General features: G+C 37.7%; 2 protein-coding genes across 5 annotated transcripts; one reads left to right on the top strand and one right to left on the bottom strand.

The window, feature by feature from the left end:
* Positions 1-1047: 1047 nt before the first annotated feature.
* LOC119839288 lies at positions 1048-11445 on the bottom strand. 4 transcript variants are annotated; one of them, XM_038365525.1, is made up of 10 exons: positions 11293-11445; positions 10245-10319; positions 8127-8189; positions 6943-7072; positions 6196-6294; positions 4443-4597; positions 3689-3746; positions 2772-2860; positions 1960-2034; positions 1048-1188 (listed from the first exon to the last, which is right to left on the bottom strand). In XM_038365525.1, the coding sequence occupies exons 1-10, from the start codon at positions 11296-11298 to the stop codon at positions 1105-1107; spliced, it is 834 nt and encodes a 277-aa protein (XP_038221453.1). In that variant the 5' UTR covers positions 11299-11445; the 3' UTR covers positions 1048-1104. The 4 variants fall into 4 exon arrangements, with proteins under 4 accessions (XP_038221453.1, XP_038221454.1, XP_038221456.1 ...); XM_038365526.1 differs by having other exon boundaries at positions 6952-7072; XM_038365528.1 differs by lacking the exon at positions 8127-8189 and having other exon boundaries at positions 6952-7072.
* Positions 11446-13146: 1701 nt separating this feature from the next.
* Positions 13147-25352, top strand: LOC119839291 (probable tyrosyl-DNA phosphodiesterase). Its single transcript, XM_038365530.1, has 14 exons — positions 13147-13312; positions 13734-13832; positions 14608-14758; positions 15955-16145; positions 16745-16924; positions 17878-17980; positions 18798-18920; positions 19949-20044; positions 20772-20942; positions 21235-21403; positions 22104-22206; positions 23047-23146; positions 23914-24124; positions 25204-25352. Exons 1-14 carry the CDS (start codon positions 13276-13278, stop codon positions 25324-25326), a joined length of 1857 nt encoding a protein of 618 aa, XP_038221458.1. The 5' UTR covers positions 13147-13275; the 3' UTR covers positions 25327-25352.
* The last annotated feature ends 518 nt before the right edge of the window (positions 25353-25870 follow it).

Genomic DNA, 25870 nt, shown 5'->3' with positions numbered 1-25870 from the left:
TCGTGACGTTTTCACGCAAAAACCACTGGACCGACGTCAAAAATTCTTTCATTTAGAAAGCAATTTCACTGAGTGCCATAGGCTATATAGATATCACGAGCGAAGCCAGGGTGAATAACTACTATGCAATAAATACAGTCAAACATATATCAATATGTTTCATTTATTAATCACAAAAACATATTATAATTATCGTCTATTATAGAACTCAGTGATCACGCACGTATCGATCGGTAAAATAATGTTTAAAATCGGTCTAGTAGTTTCTGAGATCACTACACACAATCTAGCGTCATAGCGCGTCTCTATTTATCTACTTTTGGATGCGCAAAATAGCGAATTGTGTCTTTGCCAGATCACACTAATATTATAAATGTGAAAATTTGTTTGTTTAGTTGTTAGTCCGTCAATCGCATTGAAACTACTGAACGGATTTTGCTGAAATTCGGTATACTGATAGGGTATAAGCTAATTTGGGTGATAGGATATAGATGGGACTTTTATCCCGATTAAATGCTCCCTTGGAATAAATTAGGAAGAACTAAATCCTATAGGAACATAAATAAAGTAGTGGTGGCTCAGTGGTGAGAACCTCGGACTTCAAGATCGATAAGTCGGGGTTCGAGAGGGGCGATCGTGCAGGAAACAAATTGATTTTTCAATTTATCTGCGCATGTGTAACATCACCACTGCTTAAAACGGTGAAGCAAAACATCGTGAGGAAACCGGCATGTCCGAGAATCAAAAGTTCGACGACATGTGACATCTGCCAACCCGCACTTGGCCAGCGTGGTGGATTATGGCCCGAACCCTCATAGGAGGCCTGTGTCCCAGCAATGTTTGTTACTCTTTCACGCAAAAACTAATCAACCGATTGCAATGAAATTTGGCACGTAGACAGCTGGACAACTGGAATAACATATAGGCAACTTTTTATCCCGATATTCCTACGGGATACGGACTTACGCGGGTGAAACCGCGGGGCGCAGCTAGTGGGAACATATATGGGCTGATGATGATGACGATGATGATAAATAAAACAAGAAAATGTCATCAAAATTTACTCTTTTACATACAATAATTATAACTAGGAATAAGTGGCCTTCAATAATTCTTTCCTTTAAAAGCGAACGCATAACCCTCGCCGAACGAATGCGGCCTGTTGGGGTCGATGTCATTATCACGGTACTGAAATAGTATAAAAATATGTTTTAAAATAGGATAATCCTACTATCCTACTACTCCTACTATCCTATTCCTACTAATATTATAAATGCGAAAGTTTGTAAGGATGTGTGTGTGTTTGTTGCTCTTTCACGCAAAAACTACCGAACCGATTGCAATGAAATTTGGTACATAGACAGCTGGACGACTGGAATAACATATAGGCAACTTTTTATCCCGATATTCCTACGGGATACGGACTTACGCGGGGAAACCGCGGGGTACGGCTAGTAAAAAAAAATTATCTTTATTCAGTCCTCACAACATTAGAAGATTACAAAAACTTAAAAATACAGATAAGGTAAAAGGAAATTTAAAAAAGGGAAAGATATTCAGAATTTCTTATTAAGTCTATAATAATACTAATCACACTAATATTATAAATGTGAAAGTTTCTTTATTTGGATGTCCGTCAATCACGCTGAAGCCACTGAACGGGTTTTGATGAAATTTAGTATACAGACAGGGTATGAGCTGACTTGGGTGATAGGATTTTTATCCCGATTAAATACACCTTTAGGATAATTAAGCAAAGTCGATCCCCGCGTATGTATGTATGCTTAGATATTTTAAACGTCACAACGAATTTTGATGATTTTTTTTTAATATATAGAATGATTCAACGAAGGGTTTATGTGTATAATAACATATATTAAACCACTCCGAATTTAACGCGTGCGCAGCCGCGGACATTAAGCTAGTCTTAATTAAAACTCTATATTAATAGAACCACACCTGTCCATCGTTTACACCTTCCGGCCTCCAATTTTGTACGAAGTTCTGTCCCGCCCCACGGGGGTCTATTGGTCCCTGGGACAATATAGTTTATTAAAAAACAATACACTTTCATAACAGTTTGAGGCGTGAGCATAGAATCTCAATGTGGGAGTCGAGCACGCTTCGGCACGAATTGGGCCAGCTCGCACCGGGGAAGTACCACACCCCCACAGGAGACCGGCGTGATATAGCTGCGTTCTGTGTTTCGTTAGGTAAGTGGAGGGAGCCGGTAGCCCGTATCCTTTTCTTCACCTTTCTCAGTGCCTATTCCAGGGAGAGCTTCCATAAATACAGGTCTGTGGGGTTTCGGCGCTGCGTGTTGCATTACAGGCCTTCGCTTTCACCTATTTATCTAATAAATACATTGTATAACTTATTTATTTTTAAGCGACTTATAAATATGATGGCTTTTAGCCATAAGGCCGCCCTTTGCATAATAGTTTTTGTTAAATTTTATTACTTTTTTATATTTTGTAAGTGTGAAAGTGTGCAATAAAGAATAAATAAATAAATAAATATGTATGTATACTTTTTGGTGACAATAAAATTTTCATTATTATATTATTATTAAAATCGGATGATAAAAAATAAAGAATGTAATTGAATTTGTCATTGTATGTCTTCAAGAATGAAATGGACGTTATTATATAGGTTTTTTAATGAAATACATACATAGCAACAAAGTCCATTCAAATCCATTCAAACCATCCATAAGGTATATAGTCCACACGAGCGAAGCCGCGTGCGAAAAGCTAGTCAACAATAAATACCTGAGTTGGTTCAGGTCGTTGCTGATTGTACTGTTGCTGCACATCGTACTGCCTTCGTTGCTGATCGTACGCTTGCTGATAATACGCATCTGAAAGTATTCATTATTAGTATTTTCTTGTATTTGATGCCTCCCCGTGACGATGCTCGCTGTAGTGTTCGAAACGTCGGGTTGATAATATAATGAATAAATCGCGTTTAAAATCCGTTTAAAGTATTCATTAATACTTTTAGGATTATTACAATAATGATTTTCAGCCCATATTTGTTCCCACTGTTGGGACACAAGCCCAAGATTCAGGTCATAATCTACCACGCTTGTTAAGTGTGGGATGGTGGATTTTTCAACCGACTTGTGAAAGAAGAGGCGATATTCACAACGATAATTATCGGTTTATTACCACAGTACCTTTGATTGAGTAAATATTATTTCTTTCCTGTGTGCCTGTGTGTAGTCCTGATTTAAATCTATCTAATTTATCTCTGGACGTCTGGTTGTCTGGAAGAAATCGCTATATAGCGATAAGACCGCCAGTTGTTTAAATTGTAATTTTATTAAGTTTTTGTTAAGAGCAATAAAGAATTAATAAATAGATTACAAATAAATTAAATAATTAAAAACATTACACGTTTGATACACACACACACACACGCAGAAATACTCTTTTGCCTCAACCTTTTTGGTAAAATTCGACCACTGGCTGATTACGAGTTATTTAAAAAAAATAATTTAAACAGAAAACTAATTCGCCTCTAAATTCATACAACTAGAATTTAAATAGAATTACTTGAGACGCATCTGCTTTTATATAAAAAGAATCATTAAAATCGGTCTAGTAAAAAGATATAAACTAACAAATACAAGATAATACAGTCGAATGATAATCTTCTCTTTTGAAAAATAGATTGATTTCTTTACCTGTATTTTGTGGTGGTACTGGCTGAGGGCTCTTGGGAACATGGCTGCCTTCCAAGATCTGAAATGAATTCAACATTAATTGTTAATATGTTTGACTGTTTACACAGCATTGCTTTACATTCGAGGGTGGTTAACTTTACAATAAAGTAGCATAGGTATTGTTTCTTGTATTTGATGTACTTTATAATTATTGAGAAATAAGAGTAAATAAGAAACTTAACGGATTTTGATCTTAGTAGATACACGAGTATTACCAGCTGGACTCGGGAATCGTTTATATTTTTTAAATTATCGCAATTCGAACGTGAGCGAAGCCGCGGATATCAACTAGTATCTATCGAATTTTTCCATACAATCGATGAGCAACGGTGGCTCAGTGGTGAGGACCTCGGACTGCAAAACCGATAAGTCGGGGTTCGATACCAGAGGAGCGTGCAGGAAATAAATAGATTTTTCAATTTATCTGTACATGTGGATAACATCACCACTGCTTAAACGGTGAAGGAAAACATCGTAAGGAAACCGGTATGTCCGAGAATCAAAAGTTCGACGACATGTGACATCTGCCCACCCGCACTTGGCCAGCGAGGTGGATTATGGCCTGAACCCTCATAAGAGGCCTGTATCCCAGCAGTGGGAACACATATGATGAAGGCTGATGATGATGATGACTCGACAGATAGAATAGAATAGACTGATGACTATAATTGAATGAATTAAGATGATAATAAATATGGTGATGATAATACAATACCTGGAATCCCTCCTTCCCAGCTCTATACTTCAGTTTAACTAACTGCCCACTCGGATCCTTATACTGATATGCTCCCACCCTGGAGCCATCTGGCTCTATCATCTCACCAGCTGCTAGCCCATTGTCAGATGCGTACTCAAAACGGAAGGCGCCATCTTGTGTATTTGAAATAAGAATTGTAAAAGAGACCCAATCAAATTGTCTCATTTAATCTCAAACAGAGTATGTTAGGAAATTATTTAATCGTAGCGAACCTAATCGGCATCCTACTAATATTATAAATGCGAAAGTTTGCAAGGATGTGTGTGTGTTTGTTGCTCTTGCACGGAAAAACTATTGAACCGATTGCAATGAAATTTGGTACGTAGATAGCTGGACAACTGGAATAACATATAGGCCACTTTTTATCCTGATATTCCTAAGGGATACGGACTTACGCGGCTGAAACCGCGGGGCGCAGCTAGTAATAAGATAAATTCATGATATTATTATCATCGATCCTTGTACGTTTTAATAAAATCGAGGATAATTTAAGTGGTTAAGAGTCTTAAGCAGTCGGTACACATACGTACGTAACGTCCATTTACATATCCGTCTTCATACTATCTATGGTTTTGTATTGCAATGTTATATTCCAAGGCGGAATGCTCTTTGAGCGATACAATTGCTCACAATAAATATACATAAACTAGCTGACCCGGCAAACGCTGTTCTGCCTTACTCTTATAATTTAGGGGGATGAAAAATAGATGTTGGCCGATTCTCATAGATACCGGATAAGCACAAAAAATTTCAGCAAAATCGGTCAAGCCGTTTCGGAGGAGTATGGCAACGAAAACTGTGACACGAGAATTTTATATATTAGAAGATAACATTCATTGAAAAGCCTTATACAGTAGTAGTAATTTTGTTTCCGTTACATTAGTAACACTATTAGTGTGTGAATTGGGTTTTCCATAGAGTACAAAAAAAGAAATAGTTGATCAATTGAACTGTATTTGTTGTGTGATTTTTATATTTTTTTGTTATTGAAAATGGGTGGTTGCATGTGGTCTGTGGCCTACTTAGATTTGGTCTAGTTCTGACAATTTGAACGCGGTTACCTTTTCTGTTATAAATAGATAAACAAAAGAAAAATTATATAACAACTTATATAAAAGATGTCTGATATCGGTAGGTAGTTTCCTTTTATGACTTAAAATCTGCATAATACACGGAGGCAGTTGTATTGCATAGATTATAGAAGTAGTTAATGACAACACGCTTTTATTATTGACGTGACAACGTCTTAAATTAGGTTGCGGCTCGGAGTCACTCATGAAAAAGTGTAACGCCCGGTAACGTTACGATGAGTCACCGAACTATGATCGGTCCGCCGCGCGCGCAGCACTAGAGAATTAGGCGCATTGAATCGGCGCGTGCTTGTGTCTCTGTCTCTGTCTTAATCTCGAGCGTTCTTGGCGTAATATTCATATAAATAAATATTCTACCGAGAAAAAGACGTTGTCACGTAAAATCTTCGCCCGTAAAACCGACTTTACAGGCAAACATTTTTTTGTTTGTGCGTCGTGTTGATGGCCTCTGGTTCTACTGAGGTCCTGGGTTCGAATCTCGGTGGGGACACAAAAAAAAGTCTCGGTCTGGCAGGACACAGAAGGCTGAACATCTACTCGTCCATAAAGAAAATTGATCAATGAAACAGAACAATATCATCTGCCCCATACCCCACTAGGGGACATGGGACATAACTTACCCGCGCTTAACGACTGTTTGTGGTGGAGGATTGAGGCCTGTTGTTCCTTAGACAGCCCGTACGGAAGACGCCACGATTCTGGCTTGGTTTCTTGAGGACCTGGATAAATATTTTTCTTCTGAATTAAGGCACAATTTTTTTTTTTTTTTCATATACATGCAGCCATATACTTATTTAAAAAAAGGTTTTGCTTATTAAAGCTTATTACACTACATTGAGCTTAGTTTCTAAATTTCAGAACATAAATATGGAAAAAAGAAAAAGTATCCTTCAAAATGTTGGGCTATTTATATAAGTCAAGTAAAAAGTGCGTCACTGATTGGACTATTTCTATTTTAAAGATGCTAACGTGTTGAATGCGATTATACTTTCCTAAACTCAGTGACGACTGTATTAAGACTACTAAATTTAAGCAAAAGCTTTAATTAAATCAATTCAATACTCAACAGATAGTCTTGTTCAATCATTACTATTACTCAGTATTTTTCTATCATATAAGAAAAAACTCAAACCATATTGAATCAAACATTATTTTATAATATGATTATTTAGAGTCGCTACATACTATTACCTATCTTAATTATCCTATTATCTATGTAAACTGTACACTTCAAATGACAGTTGACATATTATGTCATCGACGTTTTGGCGCGAGAAAAAAAAACAAATCGAATACTATTGTTTCAAATTTGCGCTATTCACGTAAAAGAGTTTTTAATCAATTGACATATGAATTAAAATAATTACCAGTATAACCTTTATCACGATAATCTTCATAAACCGGCGCTTCGTTCCCTGGCCGCCAAGACTGTGACACTGACCCGGCTGCGTCTGCGTCCTTTTCGGTTGAGAACATACCTCTGTAGTAGGGGCCAGCCTGGGGATAAAATCACACGAATTTTATAAATGTGAAAGTTAACGTTAAAAAAAATAACGCTGAAACTACTGAACGGATTATGATGAAATTTGGTGTACAAACATCACCCCAGTATCACGCCAGTCAGCTCATATCCCTTGGGATAAAACGGGAATCTTGATATCCGGGTGGAGCCGGGGCGAGCGTCTAGTAATTAACATAATTATTGTAAAGTACTTTGAGAGTACGGAGAAGAGAGTACGGAGAAGGGAAGAGGAGAAGAGTTCTAAAAATACAGCCTTATTGGGAAACTCCTCCTTTCTTGAAGTCGGTTGGAAAGTGGACTGCATATTTTATAATCGAGGACATTGCGTTTTAATAATAATTAGCTGACGAATTTGTCTGTTTGCATGTGCTTATCTCAAGAACTACTAGACCGATTTCATAAGTTCTTTCAACGTAGTACATTTAGGATACTTGAATGCTATATACATACTACGGGCGAAGATGGGGCGGATCGCTAGTGATAATAAAAGCTGAAGAGTTTGCTTCAACACCCTTAAAAAACTGCTGAGTCCGATTTGAGATAACATTTGAGTATTGGATAACCTGTTTATGGGGAAAGGCTATAAACTCAAACTCAAATATTTCTTCACCCAATTTCTTATAGAAGCACTTTTGAATCGTCATTTTACACAGTTGTAACATTTACCACCGGTTCGGAAAGCAGTTTCTACAGAGAAGAGCCTCAATTTTACATTTTAATCATGCACGATGTGTGTGAAATCGCGGGACTTAACTAGTATTTATATATGCTTATATCATGCTTTACGTATGAGTGAGAATAAGTGATAAGTGACTATAATATATATTTTACATAAATAGTGTTAAAAAGTAAAAAGATTACTTAATTTTAAGTTTTTAACTATTAAGATACTACTAATAACAAATAGTTCTAAATGAATCTTATCTACATCATTATCTATAGAAAAATAGACCTTATAAGTAATACGATAGAGTTTATTATGTGTAGATTCCGTTATATGAAAGTGCATTTAATTTGAAAATGTCTTACTTCATTCGCTTTCCGTAAGGCCGAGTTCCATGGGAGATTACTTGGTTCAAATAATTGGTTACCCTGTCGCAAAAATCGTCATATTGCATTAAAAATAACAAAGACCACAGATTGAATAGTGAAATCTAATAGGTTTCATAGAAGACCGGCGTGAAATAGCATACTAAATGTTTCGTTCGGTGAGCGGGGGAGTTGGGGGTATCCTTTTCCTTACCCTTCCCAATCCGTTCTTTTATACCTCTCGTCAATGTCTTTCTAAATCCCTTTCCAATTTGAACTCGGCAATCCATTTGTAGAGACGTAAGGTCCACAATCGACCTCACGCATCTTCAAATGTCAATGGGCGTTGGTAGCGCTTACCATCAGGCGACTCACCAGCTCAGTTGCCCGCTAGGACATATAATATAGTTTAATTAATGAATATATGAATAAGTTATTGATAAATTGTAAATTATTTAAATTGTTAATTGGTAAATATCATAAATTTATATTAATTATAGAATTTCAATTTCATATGTATGTAGCAGCAATTATATTTTATTGTGTCTTAAATTGAACTTTTATGTACTGTATCGGGAAGATACAGACTCATGAAACACAGCGAAAGCTATATTGGGAGTCTGGGGTCCATGTTTTATGTGATATATGATTTGTTCAATAAATGATTTTTTGACGTGACAACGTCTTAAATTAGGTTGCGGCTCGGAGTCACTCATGAAAAAGTGTAACGCCCGGTAACGTTACGATGAGTCACCGAACTATGATCGGTCCGCCGCGCGCGCAGCACTAGAGAATTAGGCGCATTGAATCGGCGCGTGCTTGTGTCTCTGTCTTTCTCGAGCGTTCTTGGCGTAATATTCATATCAATAAATATTCTACCGAGAAAAAGACGTTGTCACGTAAAAATCTTCGCCCGTAAAACCGACTTTACAGGCAACCATTTTTTTTTTTATTATTACCTTATAACTAAACAAGACGCTCGTCCCGGTTCCGCGCGGAATTCAAGATTCCTGTTTTATAGCGATATTATAACGATCACCCATGAACATTCGCAGAGGCCTCTCCCACATTTCTCTTTCTGTTTCTCTTTATTAAACCCTTCTAATACTAAAGTCCCATATCCTTTTCCTTACACTTCCCAGTCCTTTCCTTTATTCCTATCGCCAATCTTTTCTTAAACCCTTCTCAAAAAGTCGGCAATCCATTTGTAGAGGCGTAAGGTCTGCAATGGACCTTATGCCTCTCTAAATGTGCATGGGCGGTCCCACCAGCTCTGTTGCCGACGGTGACATAAAAAAAAGTCTACACACCAGGCGTATCCTATGTTTATGAAATGCAAGAAATTAGGAAGCTGTAATTATGTTAGTGTATATGTTGCATGCTTGGCTGAATGTCGCGCTTGGCAGCGTTCAATGTGAATAATCTATACTAATATTATAAAGCTGAAGAGTTCGTTCAATTTTCTGGTTTTGAAGTGAAACTTCTTTAGAATCGTTGTGATTTCAAACCTGATGCAACGGAAAAGACAACAGGTAAGAGACACAAATACAAAAATGTATAGAATGAAGCCGGCACAGAATGAGACAGAAATACATGTACTATTTTATATTTTATATACATTCATCTCATTCTTTTGTCGATTTACTGAAGTTTCACTTCTATCGTGTGTGAATCGCACACACACCATTTTTTTCATTGTGTGTTCGCGTGTGTTGATATAAATGGTTCTTTCTTTCTTTTTTCAAATTCTGGCGCTCCTAATCAGAATAATAAGAAAAACTTATGAAATTGTTGTATGTATACTGGTGTAATGGATTGATTGAAATTGTCATGGCTGTGAAAAGTTTTGAATTAAATCTGTACATGTCAAAATGGAGTCTAAACGAGTCGGTTACATACAAACATATAGGTGGAGCTAATAAAAGCGTAATAAATCAAGGTTAGAATTTTTGTTCAAAACTAGGTTTCGTCTGTGGTACATATATAGCCTCCTCTTCCTCAAAGAATGGGCTATCTAACACTGAAATAATTTTTCAAATCGGACCAGTAGTTAATGAGATTAGTGCGTTCAAATAAACAAACTCTTCAGCTTTAATGTTTGTATAGATAAACGTTTACCTGCTTAAATGTCTGCGGCGCGTAATACTCCTGCGCGTGCGCAGCCGTCACCACCATACACCAAAAACATATTAACTGAAAGTAAAAAAAAATTGTCAAGATAACATGGTATTTAAAAAAAAAACTTCAAGCGCGATGTGGCAGACTTTTAAGTCTACAATTAAATATTTTAATCATTAATATTATTTTAATGAAAATAAAATAATTTTTATGAGGATTATAAATAAATTATTAAATTGTCTTAATGGCTAATTAAAAAAATACACCAAATAATATCGCTATATAAAAACGTTATTTTTAATGAATAAATTGTATTTTTAGAATTTATTGACAGAATTATGACTTAGAATTTAAAAATTAGATATTATTATTAAATTAAAGTATAGTGACTGTTAAATATTAAATCACCTTTGTAAAACATAACTGTATATAAATGATGTTGGGGGTATAAATCTCCTTTAATTCTACCCTTAATATTCTTTGTAACACATAGTGCATAACCTTCTAATATTAACAAAAAGTTTAAGGCCAATTTGTGAGAGGTGCTTATTTAAATATAAATATACATGCGACAATTATTAAAATAGCAAAATTCTATATGTGTGAGAAACAGTAAACAAAATTTCCATTGTTCATCATTTAAAATTACTTTATTTTATTTCAAAATTAAAATAAAATACAATATGAAGTCATAAGTTGGTTGGCGCCAAAGCCGCCATCTTATCATTTGACATATCAAATGTCAATCTTGACACCGAAGACATGTCTTATTCATAAATCTATCAAACAGCTTAGAGCCTGCTAAGCTGCCAAATAATTAAACTTTACCGTACTTACAAATAATATAGTTTAATAAAAAACTAAACCTTTTTCAAATTGCTAGAACTAGACCAAATTTAAATGGGACCACACGGGAGGTACCAGGTTTTTGCTCTTTGTTGACAACCCCCTTATTCGAATTCGGTTGAGAACAACAGTCAACTAGGTATTACAAAAATATTCTCAATGAACCAGACATCCCGTCTGTTCGTTTGTCACGACCACTCACCCGCATTTTAAGCCACCACAACACAAGACGTTCACACACTGTATTAATTAACGAAAATTCCTAGTATTTATAGATTCTTCGTAGTTATTAGAGCGAAAAATAACATGTCTGCTATTGCTAACTCGGGGTTAGTCAATATAACACTAATTATGTTTGATTGATCCACCGCGGACGTTGCAAACTGTTTTTGAGGGGTTGTTGGTGCTATTGTAAACATCGTATGATGCACGTGTGACGTAATTTTGAAGTAATAATCCCTTTTTAGGCTAATCCTCATAAGCTGATACATTATAACATGGATAATATAGAGGGCTTCAAGGTCGGATCCAGGGGTTGGTCGTGGTCATGACCCCTCCTCTCTTCCCACGGGCTATGTACCTAACTTTTTTTTCGGCTATTCAACTTACATGACAAAATATGTATGTAATATAACATGCATAATCCTACTAATCCTACTAATATTATAAATGCGAAATTTGTAAGGATGTGTGTGTGTTTATTGCTCTTTCACGCAAAAACTACTGAACCGATTGCAATGAAATTTGGTACGTAGATTGCTGGACAACTGGAATAACATATAAGCAACTTTTTATCCCGATATTTCTACGGGATACGGACTCACGCGGGTGAAACCGCGGGGCGCAGCTAGTCTAGAATATAACAAGGGCGGTTCCAGTAGCCCAAGAGTGATTGAGTAGACAGATTAATTATAAATATAAAGTCTACGCAAACGAAGTCACTGTCGAACACTAGTCTTTACTTCCTTACTAATAATATAAACAGGAAACATTTTTTGTTCGTAACGATTTAACCCAAAAACTACAGAACATATTAAAAAAAAGTCTCCATCAGAAAGCTATATTCATTCTGAGCAACATAGGCTATAATTTTCAACCGATTTTATACAAAAAGAGAAGATTTTTAATTTGACTTTGATGGGTTTATTTGTTTGCTTGAACCTGTTAATCCCGGGTTATATTGATAATTTTATAATGCATATATGAAAAAAAAACTTTTGTTTTATAGCAATCTTTAATTAATACTTAAGTTAAGTTACGCTTAATTGAACATCACATTCTTGTTTGCCTTGACCTTGTGAATAACTGAATCAAACAACTTTTCATAATGAAATTTAAGTACATATTTGAATACGGTGTAATAATTACCAACGACTCAGCATCTTATGTTTTAACCATTAGCTATTCTTTATTTATATTCATTTTCCTTTGTCATAATATTATTATGTTATAGTCGTTAGTCCCATTTTCTTTTATTAATTAATAAGGTTTTATATTTATAGAAAGAATATTAAAAATGAGTTAGTACGTAATTTCAAAAGTTTTAAATATAAAGTATGAAACCCTCCAGAATATCAATATATAAGTCAGGTAGTTGATCGCTTAACAATTTTCCTTTGAATATTTAATATGATATAAAATTATTGCTATATATCGATGTTAGATTAACTTATTATTAAGATATAATATCACGCCATTATGTAAGCGGGATTTACACCTAAACTATTTGTACGTAACTTTAAAATAATACGTTTTAATTATGACTATGATTTATGATGCAACGTTTTAATTAAACAAAGCAATGATAATGAAAATTGTTTGCGACACACAAACATTACAAGACGTTTTATCGCGTTTAATTAATGAATATGAAAACATTGTGTTTTTGATTAAACTCCACATTATTAATAATTATACAAAATAATAAGCAACATTCCAAGATAATTAAAAAAATAGTTGTTACACACATAATAATTACTTATAAATACATAAATTGGAACGTACACTTCAAAAGCGGCAAGATTACGTCAAACTCTAAATTGACGTAACATTTTTAAATCATGCTGTGTCGCCTGCCGTGTATTCAAAACTTTTACAGTACAAAATAAATCATATTCTAAGCGGATTTCTAAACTTTTAAGGTTTAAGAAGGATAAAGAATTTAAATTATTGTTTGATATTAATAATGAACCCGTCAAACAAACGTATGAATGCTATAAATGGTATGTTTTGTTGGTAAACTTATTAGTTTATTAAGTTTAGGAGTTGATGTTCGATAGGTAGTTATATGGAACGAGTATTATAGCGGTTAAAGTTAATTATTACACACCACCACAAACAAAAGAACATCTTTCGAAGTTAAGAATTAAGAAAATTGCAAGATTATACTTAATTATTTTCATCGTAGGTATTTGAACTTTCACAACGATTTTTGACTTTATTGTTATATATCCCTAACAAGTGTTCATTAGGCATTTATCATAAGAATTAAGATCTTATCCTATATAACAATAAACATCAATGATATGACATACTGATCTATGTCTACTATGCATTTAAATATTAATAGAAGTATGTTAAATGTATTTTTTTATTATTATTCTGTAATTAAATCTTAAACCTAACCATAGTGTTAATTTTCAGATCCTCAAAGTTTGAAAAGGGTGAAAAAAGAATGTACATATGGTGAAAAATGTTACCGACTAAACCCAGCACATTTTAGGGAATTCAGCCATCCCCACTGTGAGTATATGAATACTATCTGCGCCCCGCGGTTTCACCTGCGTTAGTCCGTATCTTGTAGGAAAATCGGGGTAAAAAGTTGCCTTTATGTTATGCCAGTTGTCCAGCTATCTACATACCAAATTTCATTGCAACCGGTTCAGTAGTATTTGCGTGAAAGAGTAACAAACACACACACATCCTTACAAACTTTCCCATTTATAATATTAGTAGGATAGAATTGTATCCAAGTAAATTATTTCTGATTATTCAAACTGTAATGGAATGGACTTAGAATAGGTTTTATTCTGGAAACCCTATAGGAAACAGTACCTATACAGTATTCTATTCACTGTGGGTGAAGCTGCATTCAAAATACTGGTCACACTATCACACTAAATTATAAATGTGAAAGTTTGTTTGTTTGGATGTTTGTCCTTCAATTACGCTGAAACCACAAAATGGATTTTAATGAAATTTGGTGTACAGACAGGGTATAAGCTGACTTGGGTGATAAGTAACTTTTAGACTGATAAAATGTTTCTTTAAGATAGAATGGGAATCTTTATATCTGGCAGGAGACGAACAAGCATCTAGTCCAGTATAAATTTAGTGTTAACTAGCAGTCTGCTACTGCTTCGCCCATGGTACATATAAAGCCAGTATAAATGGGCTATCTATCACCAAAATAATTTTTCATATCGTACTAGTACTTCCTGAGATTAGTGCCTTCAAACAAACAAACACTCTTCAGCTTTATAATATTAGTATAAATAAGCGAAAACTCTTATTACAGTGGAAGAAATACTAGACAGTTACAGCGGTAATGGAGATTTTGATATTCCACAAAAACTGGCACTGCAGAAGAGTCTGATTATAGATCAGTTGAATATTATAATTGAGAAGCACTTATACGTAGTAAGAGAGAATAACGGAAATAATAGAGAGTGAGTATCATGTTTTAATCGCAAAGGAAATCCTCATGGGTATTAGATTTTCACAGAGGTGAAAAGTAATGGGAGAAGTAGACTAGAGTCTGGACTGCTGACCAGGCACTGAATACATTTTTTGTTAATGTCTGTAATGGAGCTGGGCGGTCACTTGATGGTAAGCTACCACTGCCCATGGACATTTGGAGAGGCATAAAGTCGATTGCTGACCTTACGCCCCTGCTTATGGATTGCAGACTACAAAATGGCAAGGGATGAAGTAAAGATTGATAAGAGGAATAAAGGAAAGAACTAGAAAAATTGGAAAAGTTGTTGCCTGTTGTTATGTGATTCGACATCAGTCATTTATTTCCAAAGATTTGATCAAAGGACTCTAAATTTAATCTCAATTGATAACTTCATAGACTATCACATAGTCTGACGTGTGCATTTTTGTGTTTGATTTGAATTTCTTGTAGTTTCGTCCCATTTTAGAATTTGGACTTGTACCTAAGTATATTGGTGACCTTTTTTTTTATAGAAACCGCCTCCTTGCTACAGTGGTTTACGCGAGAGCTAAGAACCGCGGGGTCCTGGGTTCGATTCCCGGCGGGGACGCACAGAAAAAAAAAATGTCTCGTTGTGGCAGGACAATGAAGGCTGATCACCTACTTGTCCATAAAGAAAATCGATCAGTGAAACAGATGTATATCATCTGCCCCATACCCCAGTAGGGGACACGGGACTTCACTTTTTTTTAAACATTTATTTCTATTATGAGTACTTGATGTACAGAATGAGTAGAAAAAATTTCTGTTTATACTAATGACTGAACATCTTTCTGGTCATCCTAGTCCGAAGCCTATCTATCTCTATATATCTATATATATATATATATATATATATATATATATATATATATATATATATATATATATATATATATATATATATATATATATATATATATATATATATATATATATATATATATATATATATATATATATATATATATAGTTGACGTCGGGTAGACCTGAGAGAAGAGAGAGAAAAAGAGGTCATGTGCTCCCTAATTAAAGGACGGTCGCAGCATACTCTGTAGCCGCTCCGGAAACGCCATTATCATTTCAAAAAAAAGTTTTTTATAGTCTGGCGACTGATAACAAATAAAAAAAAAAAACGCTAAAGATTGTCATTTTATGTAATTTCAGATCGGAACAATCAAGCAGTACAAAGAAAGAAGAAACTAGTAATTCACAGATTAAAAATGGTACTCAAAACGAAGGACAGACTGAAAAAAAATCGATTGTCAGTGATCCACAGATTAGTAAGGAAGAAGTGAATAGAACAAATGTAGATTGTATAAGAGAGAAATCGGCGATTCAACAAAATAAAGTGAGAGGTATATATGTATGTTAATTTTACTAGCTTCTGCCCGCGGCTTCGCACGCGTTAAAATTCAGAGTAGTTTCATAGATGTTGTCCTACTAATATTATAAATGATAAGTTTGTAAGGATGTGTGTGTGTTTGTTGCTCTTTCACGCAAAAACTACTGAACCGGTGGCAATGAAATTTGGTAAGTAGATAACTGGACAACTGGCATAACATATTATAGGCAATTTTTTATCCCGATATTCCTACGGGATACGGACTTACGCGGGTGAAACCGCGGGGCGCACCTAGTTGTACATATAAACCTCAAAAAAAATCCCATCAAAATCCGCTGCGTAGTTTTAACGATATAAGCATATAAAATTTGCTATTCTCGTTTCAAAGTTTCATCACTCTATCTATTAAAAAATCGCCATCGAAATCTGTTGCGCAATTTTGAAGATTTAAGCTTACAGACGGCGGAAAGCGACCTTTGTTTTATGCTACATATATATGTAGTGATGCATGCATGTTCGATTGTCAACCGACTTCAAAAAAAAGAGGAAACAATTCAACTGTTTTGCTTTTTTTTTTTTTTTTTTTTTAACAATATATACTGATCGTTTCAGATTCCGATTATCGTCCAATCGTACCGCCGACCCGCAGATATGAAGACTATTTCAAAGTTTTCCCGCCAAAAGGCAAGATGGCGGCGAAACACGACGCGAGCGCCCCCTACCATATTTTCTATACAACTATTACAGACGCTAAGGAAACTCACTCACAGGCGTATTCAATTACGTTTCAAGGTAGCTGTATGCGATGTGTTTTTTTGACCGACTGCGAAAAACGAGGTACGCGATTGGCGAGTGTGTATTTTTGGGTTTTGTTGTATCGAAATTTGATGAGCCGATTGATGTGATGTGAAAAACGACAAACAAACAAACGAAACACTAATTAAATTGACCGACCCGCGAAGGCGCAAAAAAAACCGAAATTTGCTTATTAATAATTTAATGTAATAAAAAAATTACATTTTAAATTATATCTAACTTATTTACTACGTCCCTCCGGTTCAATGTTGGAACCAAGAGTGTCCCTCGTCTTCGGCGGGGCAGCGTCGCGGTCGTGGATTGCCGTCATCTTTTCTGGAACCGCAGGTGTGCGCGATGTTGCAATCGTTACCGGGTAGAAGTTCTTACTGGGTGGCCTTATGCATCTTCTTATAATTAGTGCGTGTTGTATTTACATAACACACTAGTATTAAGTAATTAAATACGACGCGAGTGAACCGCGGGGAACAGCTAGATGCGTTACTATAATATAAATATTGTTTTTTTTTTTTAAGTTTGTGAGAAAGGATGTACGTATGAGCAACAACTCTTTCACGCAAAAACTACTGAACCGATTGCAATGAAATTTGGTACGTAGACAGCTGGACAACTGGAATAACATATGGGCAATTTTTTATTCCGATGTTCTACGGGATACGGATTTACGCGGGTGAAACCGCGGGGCGCAGCTAGTATTATAAATGCGAAAGTTTGTAAGGATGTGTGTGTGTTTGTTGCTCTTTCACGCAAAAACTACCGAACCGATTGCAATGAAATTCGATACGTAGGCAGCTGGACAACTGGAATAACATATAAGCAACTTTTTATCCCGATTATCCTACGGGATAAGGACGTACGCGGGCGAAACCGCGGGGCGCAGCCAGTATACGATATCAGTGTGATCTTAATACACGCATAATTTATTGCAGAAATCCTCGACTCCAGTCTCGGAGAGCTGAAGTGCTCCCTGCAGATTAATTTCATGGTGGACCCGAGCTGGTTGCTCGCCCAATATTACTTCGCTGGCTACAGGTAAACAGGTATCTATAGATATTTTCCTATCTGTTATCCATTTATTTATCACTACATTGTATAATACTGAGTCGCTTCCACCGTCCCTGTGTCGCTATGTATGCTTGTATCTTTAGTACTGCGCAGCGGATCTTGATGGGGTTTTTGTTTAAGGATTGGGTGGATTCAAGTGGAAGGTTTATGTGTATTAAACTATTACAAAACATCGCGTGCGAAGCCGCGGGCAAAAGCTAGTATATCTATATATCTACACTCATTTAAGAAAAATTTTGACACCATAGAAGACAAATTTTTTTTATTGTTGTATGTTTGTAACGCTTTCACGCAAGAACCATTGGACCAATTTCCAAAATTCTTTCACGACTTCAGAAAGCTGCAACTTCACTTAGCGATATAGGCTATGTATATACCACGGACGAAACCGGGGCGAACAGCTAGTTTATTATATATTGCGCTTGTTAAAGGAAGAAAAGATACAAATGTGATCTTTTTCTACTTTTTAAAAGACTCTATAAGTTATAAAAGTTAGAATTAAAAGGGAAAAACGTACAAATGGGTTAAAAGAATGCATTCGGCGGTCTTATCGATTGTGAGCGATTTCTTCGAGACATGTATGTATTCCTGAGGATGTATGTAAAATGATAATTTTTTTACGTATAATTATATTTATAATTTTAACTGACAGATATGCTTAACATGTTACGTTAATCTAAAAGTTTGGTAGTTAGTAGTTAGTAGTAGTTTAGTAGTTTAGTAGTTTTGTAGTTAGTAGTAGTTTAGTAGTTTGTTAGTTAACATTTATTAAATTCAATTTCAGCGCGAAAAAACTAACGATACTCTACGGAGAAGACAGTCCCGATATGAAGACGTTGAGCAAGAAAAAACCCCACGTGGAAACACATCTGGTTGCCATGGCGACGCCGTTCGGTAAACACCACACGTAAGTGCGGGCGACACGCTTCTGAATCGCGCAAGCGAAATTTTTCCTACGGGCTATATATACTGGGTGTATAGGCGTTAATATATCAGATAACAACCTAACTATAGACTGACTTATCACACTTATTCTGCTATCCTACAAATGTTTTAAATGCAAAAGTTTGTAAGGATGAGTGTGTGTTTGTTGCTCTTTCATGCAGGAACTGCTGTACCGATTGCATTGTAATTTGGTACGTAGACAGCTGGACAACTGGAATAACATATAGGCAACTTTTTATCCCGATAATCCTGGGCGGATTTACGCTCGTGAAACCGCGGGGCGCAGCCTAGTATTGTAAATGTGAAAGTTGTTTGGGTGTTTGTTAGTCAATCACACTGAAACTACTGAACGGATGTTGATGAAATTTGGTATACAGACAGGGGATGAGCTGGGTGATAGGATACCAAGATGGGATTCTTATTCCGATTTATTTGCTCTCTTGGGATAAAACAGGATTCTTGATATCTGGGCGGAGCCGGGACGAGCGTCTATCTAATATATGAAATTCTCGTGTCACAGTTTTCGTTGCCATTTCCGTTCCGAAACGGCTTGTCCGATTTTGATGAAATTTTTTGTGCTCATCCGTTATCTATGAGAATCGGCCAACATCTATTTTTCATACCCCTAAATGATAAGAGTAAGGCAGAGGCATCGTTTGTCGGGTGCAGCTAGTTATTGCATAAATTTAAAATTTACCAAGTATTTACTGTTTTGTTTGTGTTATAAGCGACATATTTATATGTGTATCATTTTTTTTTTATGTCATAGCGGGCAACTGAGCTGGTGGTTCGCCTGATGGTAAGCGATCACCACCGCCCATGAACACTCGCAAAGGTAGGGCCTCTGCGAATGCGCTGCCTGCTTTTTTGATGTAAGGGAAAAGGAATGGATTAAGGACTGGAAAGAAGGAATGGACTGAGACGGGTGAGGAAAAGGAAACGGGCCTCCTCATCATATTATAATTTATTCATTAATGCAAATATTACCAGTAAAATGATGGTGCTATGCTACGAAGATGGATCCACACGGGTCGTTATATCAACGGCCAATTTGTACATCGACGACTGGGAGAACAGAACACAGGGGTGAGTTTTTCATCCACACTAACATCTCACATCACACACTCAATACATACATACATATACCCCTTCTTCGCTCGCGTATTCAAAGGAAATTCGCTTGGGAGTGAGAGAGAGACCTTTTTTATGTCATAACGGGCAATTGAGCTGCTGGTTCGCCTGATGGTAAGCGATCACCACCGTCCGTGAACATAGCAGAGGTAGGGCCTTAGCGAATGTGCTGCCCGATTTTAAGGGGAAATGGATAAGGAAATGATACCAACTGAAAGAAGGAATGGACTGGGATGGGTGAGGAAAAGGAAACGGGTCTCCGGCTCCCCCACTCACCGAAGGAAACACAGCATTGTGCTATTTCACGTCGATCTCCTGTGCGGGTGGGGTACTTCTCCGGTGCGAACTGGCCCAATTCGTGCCGAAGCGTGCTCGACACCCACATCGAGAATCGTAAAATCGCTCCGTTGCGGCGCGAAATAGCACTAGGTGGCCGTCCGCGGTTTCGCCCGCATAGTTACAGGAAAAATAGTCCGGGCTAGCCCTCGCACAGTCCTCGTTCCCACGGAATTTCCGGGATACAAACTGTCCTATGCCCCTTCCCGGTGCTCAAACTATATCTTCACTAGATTTCATCCAAATCGACTCCGTGGTTTAGGCGTAAACAAGAGACAGATTTTCCCATGCGTAATATCAAGAAGAGATAAAGTGAGTTTCATAAAAAAAACAATAATACTTCTAGGCTCTGGTTCAGCCCCCGCTGCCCCCAACTGCCCCCAGACGCGATGCCCCACGAGGGGGAGTCCCCCACGATGTTCAAGAGGTCGCTGATACGCTACTTGGCCCACTACCACCTGCCGCAGTTGACATTCTATATGGACAGGATTAAGAGATGCGATTTCTCGCATATCAAGTGAGTGAAGTGCTGTTATGAATAGCTGATTTATACGAGGTTAACCGACTTCAGAATAAGTGTTTGTCAACAAAACAACTGAACCGCTTTCAAATTGTCAGTGTGTGCGTGCATGCGTAAGTATGTATGTATGTACGCGTGTGTGTGTATGTGTTTGTGTGTATGTGTGTGTTAATTGCTTTGAGTGAGTGAGTGAGTGGTGTCAATATGATCTGATGGATGATCTAGAATATATATAAAGCATTTCAATGCAATAAAACTAAAGACTTCTTCCATCCTCCCATTCGCCCAGCGTGTTCCTAGTGGCCTCAGCGCCGGGGTCCCACTTCGATATGGACTGGGGTCTCACCCGAGTTGGCTCGCTGCTGAGACAGCACTGCCGCGTGCCCCCCGCTGAGAACAGTAGCTGGCCCCTGCTGGCCCAGGCGAGTAGCTTGGGCAGCTATGGCAAGGAGCCTGGGGTAAGGAAGTTTTTTTTAGTTTAGGTTAGGTAAGGTTTACCCTGCTGGATCAGGCGAGTAGCTTGGGCAGGTATGGGAAGGAACCGGGGGTGCGATAGGATTTTTTGGTTAGGTTGGGTAACATTCACCCTGCTGGTTCAGGAGAGTAGCTTGGGCAGCTATGGGAAGGAACCCGGGGTGAGGAAGTTTTTTTAGTTTAGGTTAGGTAAGATTGGAGAGTGAAGGTGGCTCAGTGGTTAGGTCGACGGATTTACAATCGATAAGTCGGTGGTTCGAGACCGGGCGAGCGTGCAGGAAGTAAACGGATCTTTCAATTTATCTGCGCATGTGGATAACATCACCACTGCTCGAAACGGTGAATAAATACATCGTGAGGAAACCGGCATGTCAAAAAGCAAAAGTACGATGGTATGTGACATCTGCCAACCCGCACTTGGCCAGCGTGGTGGATTATGACCTGAACCCTCGTAGAAGGCCTATGACCCTATGCTAATTATTTTTGATCTTAATTCGTAGTCACTACATAGTATAAAACAAAGTCGCTTTTTCGCCCTCTGTGTCTGTATGCTTAGATTTTTAAAACTACCCAACGGTTATTGTTGGGTGTTTTTAATAGATAGATTCAAGAGGAAGAATATATATTAATCTACTCTAAACTTAAGCGAAGCCTCGTGTAAAAGCTAGTCATCTGTAATTTCAGCTGTGGCTGACGGGCGACTTCCTGCATCACTTCACGAAGATCAAGGATCATCCGCAGACCCTGTCCCCTCGTGCTGAATTGAAATTGATATATCCTTCTTTGGGTGAGTTTCTATTTATTTCATGATACACATTTTTACCGACTTCAAAAAAAGAAGGCGTATATCTATTGGACTGAGTATTGTTCGGTCTTTATAGACCTTAAATCACTGCAAATGGATGTGTATGTGTGTTGCAAATAAATGTTTCTTCCTTTAACTTTTCTTTTTTAGTAAAAATGTAAGTCCCGTGTCCCGTAGTGGGGTATGGGGCAGATGATGTACATCTGTTTCACTGATCGATTTTATTTATGGACAAGTAGGTGATCAGCCTTCTGTGTCCTGCCAGAGCGAGTCATATTTTTCTATGCGTCCCCGCCGGGAATCGAACCCACGGCCCCTCGGTTCTACTGTCACGTGTTAACCACTGAACTAAGAATGCGGTCTCTTTTATAACTATTATAAATTATATATCTCATATAATTATTATGTTTAAAAATTACAGACTTTTAAACGGATTTTCAACGCGATTTATTCATTATGCTACACAGCCTCCCCGTGACCACGCTCGCCGTAAAGTGTTCTCGGGTTAATAAAATAATGAATAAATGTATGGTACTCGCGTAAAATCAAACCAATCAGGAAATACTAATTATTACATATCATATACATACATATTGACCGCCTCCTTGGTACAGTGGAAAACGCGTGAGCGTAGAACCGAGAGGTCCTGGGTTCGATTCCCGGTGGGGACGATAAAAAAAAAATGTCTCGGTCTGGCAGGACACAGAAGGCTGATCACCTACTTGTCCATAAAGAAAATCGATCAGTGAAACAGATGTATATCATCTGCCCCATACCCCACTAGGGGACATGGGACATCACTTTATATATCATATATCACAGAGAACGTACGACAGTCGCACGACGGTTTGCTCGGCGGCGGTTGCCTGCCGTACGCGGCCGACGCGCATTCGAAACAGACGTGGCTCAACCAGTTTCTATAGTGAGTATATTGGAAATATTTGTGATTTTGACATGGTTTTTAATGATTTTTTTATCTGTCACTATCGATAATGGAGCTGGTGGGTCGCCTGATGGTAAGCGCTACCACCGGATGGACGTTTGGGGAGGCGTGAGGTCCATTGCAGAACTTACGCCTCTACATTTGGATTCATCATCATCAGCCCATATATGTTCTGCTGGGACACAGGCCTACTATGAGGGTTCAGGCCATAATCCACCACGCTGGCCAAGTGCGGGTTGGCAGATGTCACATGTCGTCGAACTTTTGATTCTTGGACATGCAGGTTTCCTCACGATGTTTTCCTACATCGTTTTAAGCAGTGGTGATGTTACACATGCGCAGATAAATAGAAAAATCAATTTATTTTCTGCACGCTCGCCTGGTCTCGAACCCCGACTGGTCGATTTTAAGTTCGACTTCCTACCCACTGAGCCACCACTGCTACAAATGGATTGCCGACTTCAAATTGGAAAGGGATTAAGAAAGGATTGAGGAGAGGAATAAAGGAAAGGACTGGCAAGGGTAAGGAAATGTATATGGGCCTCCTCTTAAGCTTTGTAATTCCATGGATTTTCTACTTCTTTCTGTCTGTGATAGGTAATTATTGTCATTTGGTTCCTCTTTTGAATTTGGATCGGTGTCTTCCCTCGACCACTCGGTATGCCCAAATATGCTCTTTCCCCTCCCGATTTTGCCCCATTTTTTTTTCTAACATTTCTGTAACACCATGTGCCTCACCCCCGCAGCCAGTGGCGCGCCGCATCGTCTCACCGCAACAAAGCGATGCCGCATATAAAATCGTACACGCGCGTGTCGCCCGACAACAAAATGGCCGCCTACTATTTGCTCACTTCGGGCAACGTGAGCAAAGCGGCCTGGGGCACGATAAATAAGGGCAACAGGGCCCTGAGGGTCATGAGCTACGAGGCTGGTGTGTTGCTGCTGCCCAAGTTTGTGGTGAGTACGCACACGCTTACGCACACGCGCGCGCGCACACACACACACGCTCACACACTAAGATACAACATCACAAATACACAAAATTGAATTGAATGCAACCTACTAATCCTACTAATATTATAAATGCGAAAGTTTGTAAGGATGTGCGTGTGTTTGTTGCTCTTTCACGCAAAAACTACTGAACCGATTGCAATGAAATTTGGTACGTAGACAGCTGGACAACTGGAATAGTATATAGGCAATTTTTTTATACCGTTATTCTTACCCGATACGGACATACGCGGGTGAAACCTTGGGGCGAAGCTAGTTGTTTTTAAAAAAGTACAAATTAACATATTTTATGTACGCCCGTTTCCTTTATCCTTCCCAGTCTAGTCCTTCTTTCCAGTCGTCAACCCTTTCCGTATCCCTTTATTCTGAAAAGCGGGCAGCGCATTCGCAGAATAGGCTAGTGCCTAACTCTGCGGATATTTATGGCCGGTGAGATCCAGTTGGACCACCAGCTCAGTTGCCCGAAAAAAATAATTCAGACTTTTCAACTGCGCTTTTAAAGAAAATCTCGCATGGTTACGGTTTCCGTCAGATGTAACCCTCAATTTCCAGGTCTCATGATCTCTTTTTCTATGTCATAGCGGGCAACTGAGCTGGTGGTTCGCCTGATGGTAAACGATTACCACCGCCTATTAACATTCGAAGAGGCTCAGACATCTGAAAATGCGCTGCCCGCTTTTAAGGGATAAGGAAGGGATTGATGACTGGAAAGAAGGAATGGCTTGGAGAAGGAAATAGGCGTCCGGCTCCCCTCACCGTACGAAACACAATAGCAAGCTATTATTTCACGCCGGTTTTCTGTGGGGGTGTGGTAATTCCCCGGTGCGAGCTGGCCCAATTCGTGCCGAAGCGTGCTCGACTTCCACAGTAATGTATAAGTAAGTCTCTGACTAAATTCATCCAAATCAATCGAAGGGTTCAGGCGTGAAGATGAAACGGATAGACAAATGGGCAGACTTACTTTCGCAATTATTATTACATGACATTTCACTTACGTAAGTTTGAATTAAGTTACTTTTTTTCAGATAAACGAAGACTTTTTCCCCCTCACCGGAGACGCCAAGAAGAAACTCATCATACCGTATGACATACCGCCAACAAAGTACACAAGCGATATGTCCCCGTGGGTTTCGGATTATTTGTATTGATTTTATAAGTGTAAAATAAATAAATGTTTGTTTATAGTTTTTTATTTATGAAAAGTTCACAGCGTACTGTAGTTTGCAATAGTGCAATATGCCAATTGTGTGTTACAATTACTAAAGAGACGTATGTTTGAGTGTGTGTGTGCGTCTGTGCTTGCGTGCGTGCATGTTTGCGTGCATGCGTGTGTTCAAGCTAGCTACGTCACTCACGTACGTCAGCTGAACATGAATTATATAGCGTATAAATGAAAAAAAAAACATTTCAATATATCGGACCAGGAGTTTGAACGGTTTGAGAGTTCCAACAAACAAACTCTTCAGCTTTATCTTATTGTAATAGTACGTATAATGCAGTTTTTGATAATATTTTAATTATAATTAAGAGTCGAAGAAAAATTCTAAGAAAATTTCCTATAATTATGATACATATATACCTCAAAGAATAGGATCCATTGCATTAAATAAAACAAATATGATACGACACAAAATTAACTATTTATTTGTTACATAAAACTAAATCGCTTTCGTCAGAATTAGACTGTCGACC

This window comes from Zerene cesonia, unplaced genomic scaffold (assembly GCF_012273895.1).
Source record: "Zerene cesonia ecotype Mississippi unplaced genomic scaffold, Zerene_cesonia_1.1 Zces_u011, whole genome shotgun sequence".
Classification (NCBI taxonomy): Eukaryota; Metazoa; Arthropoda; class Insecta; order Lepidoptera; family Pieridae; genus Zerene; species Zerene cesonia.
This window is presented reverse-complemented; position numbering and strand designations above follow the sequence as displayed.

What these genes read in the sequence shown, in the direction of transcription:
- LOC119839288 (XM_038365525.1), bottom strand. An exon ending in CGCCGCAGACATTTAAGCAG is followed by an intron (nt 8,190 to 10,244) that starts GTAAACGTTTAT and finishes TTTTTGCGACAG; the next exon opens with GGTAACCAATTATTTGAACC. An exon ending in CCTTACGGAAAGCGAATGAA is followed by an intron (nt 7,073 to 8,126) that starts GTAAGACATTTT and finishes TTTTATCCCCAG; the next exon opens with GCTGGCCCCTACTACAGAGG.
- LOC119839291 (XM_038365530.1), top strand. Translation starts at nt 13,276, where the DNA reads ATGAACCCGTCAAACAAACGTATGAATGCTATAAATG. An exon ending in AATAACGGAAATAATAGAGA is followed by an intron (nt 14,759 to 15,954) that starts GTGAGTATCATG and finishes ATGTAATTTCAG; the next exon opens with ATCGGAACAATCAAGCAGTA. An exon ending in TGCTGCTGCCCAAGTTTGTG is followed by an intron (nt 24,125 to 25,203) that starts GTGAGTACGCAC and finishes ACTTTTTTTCAG; the next exon opens with ATAAACGAAGACTTTTTCCC.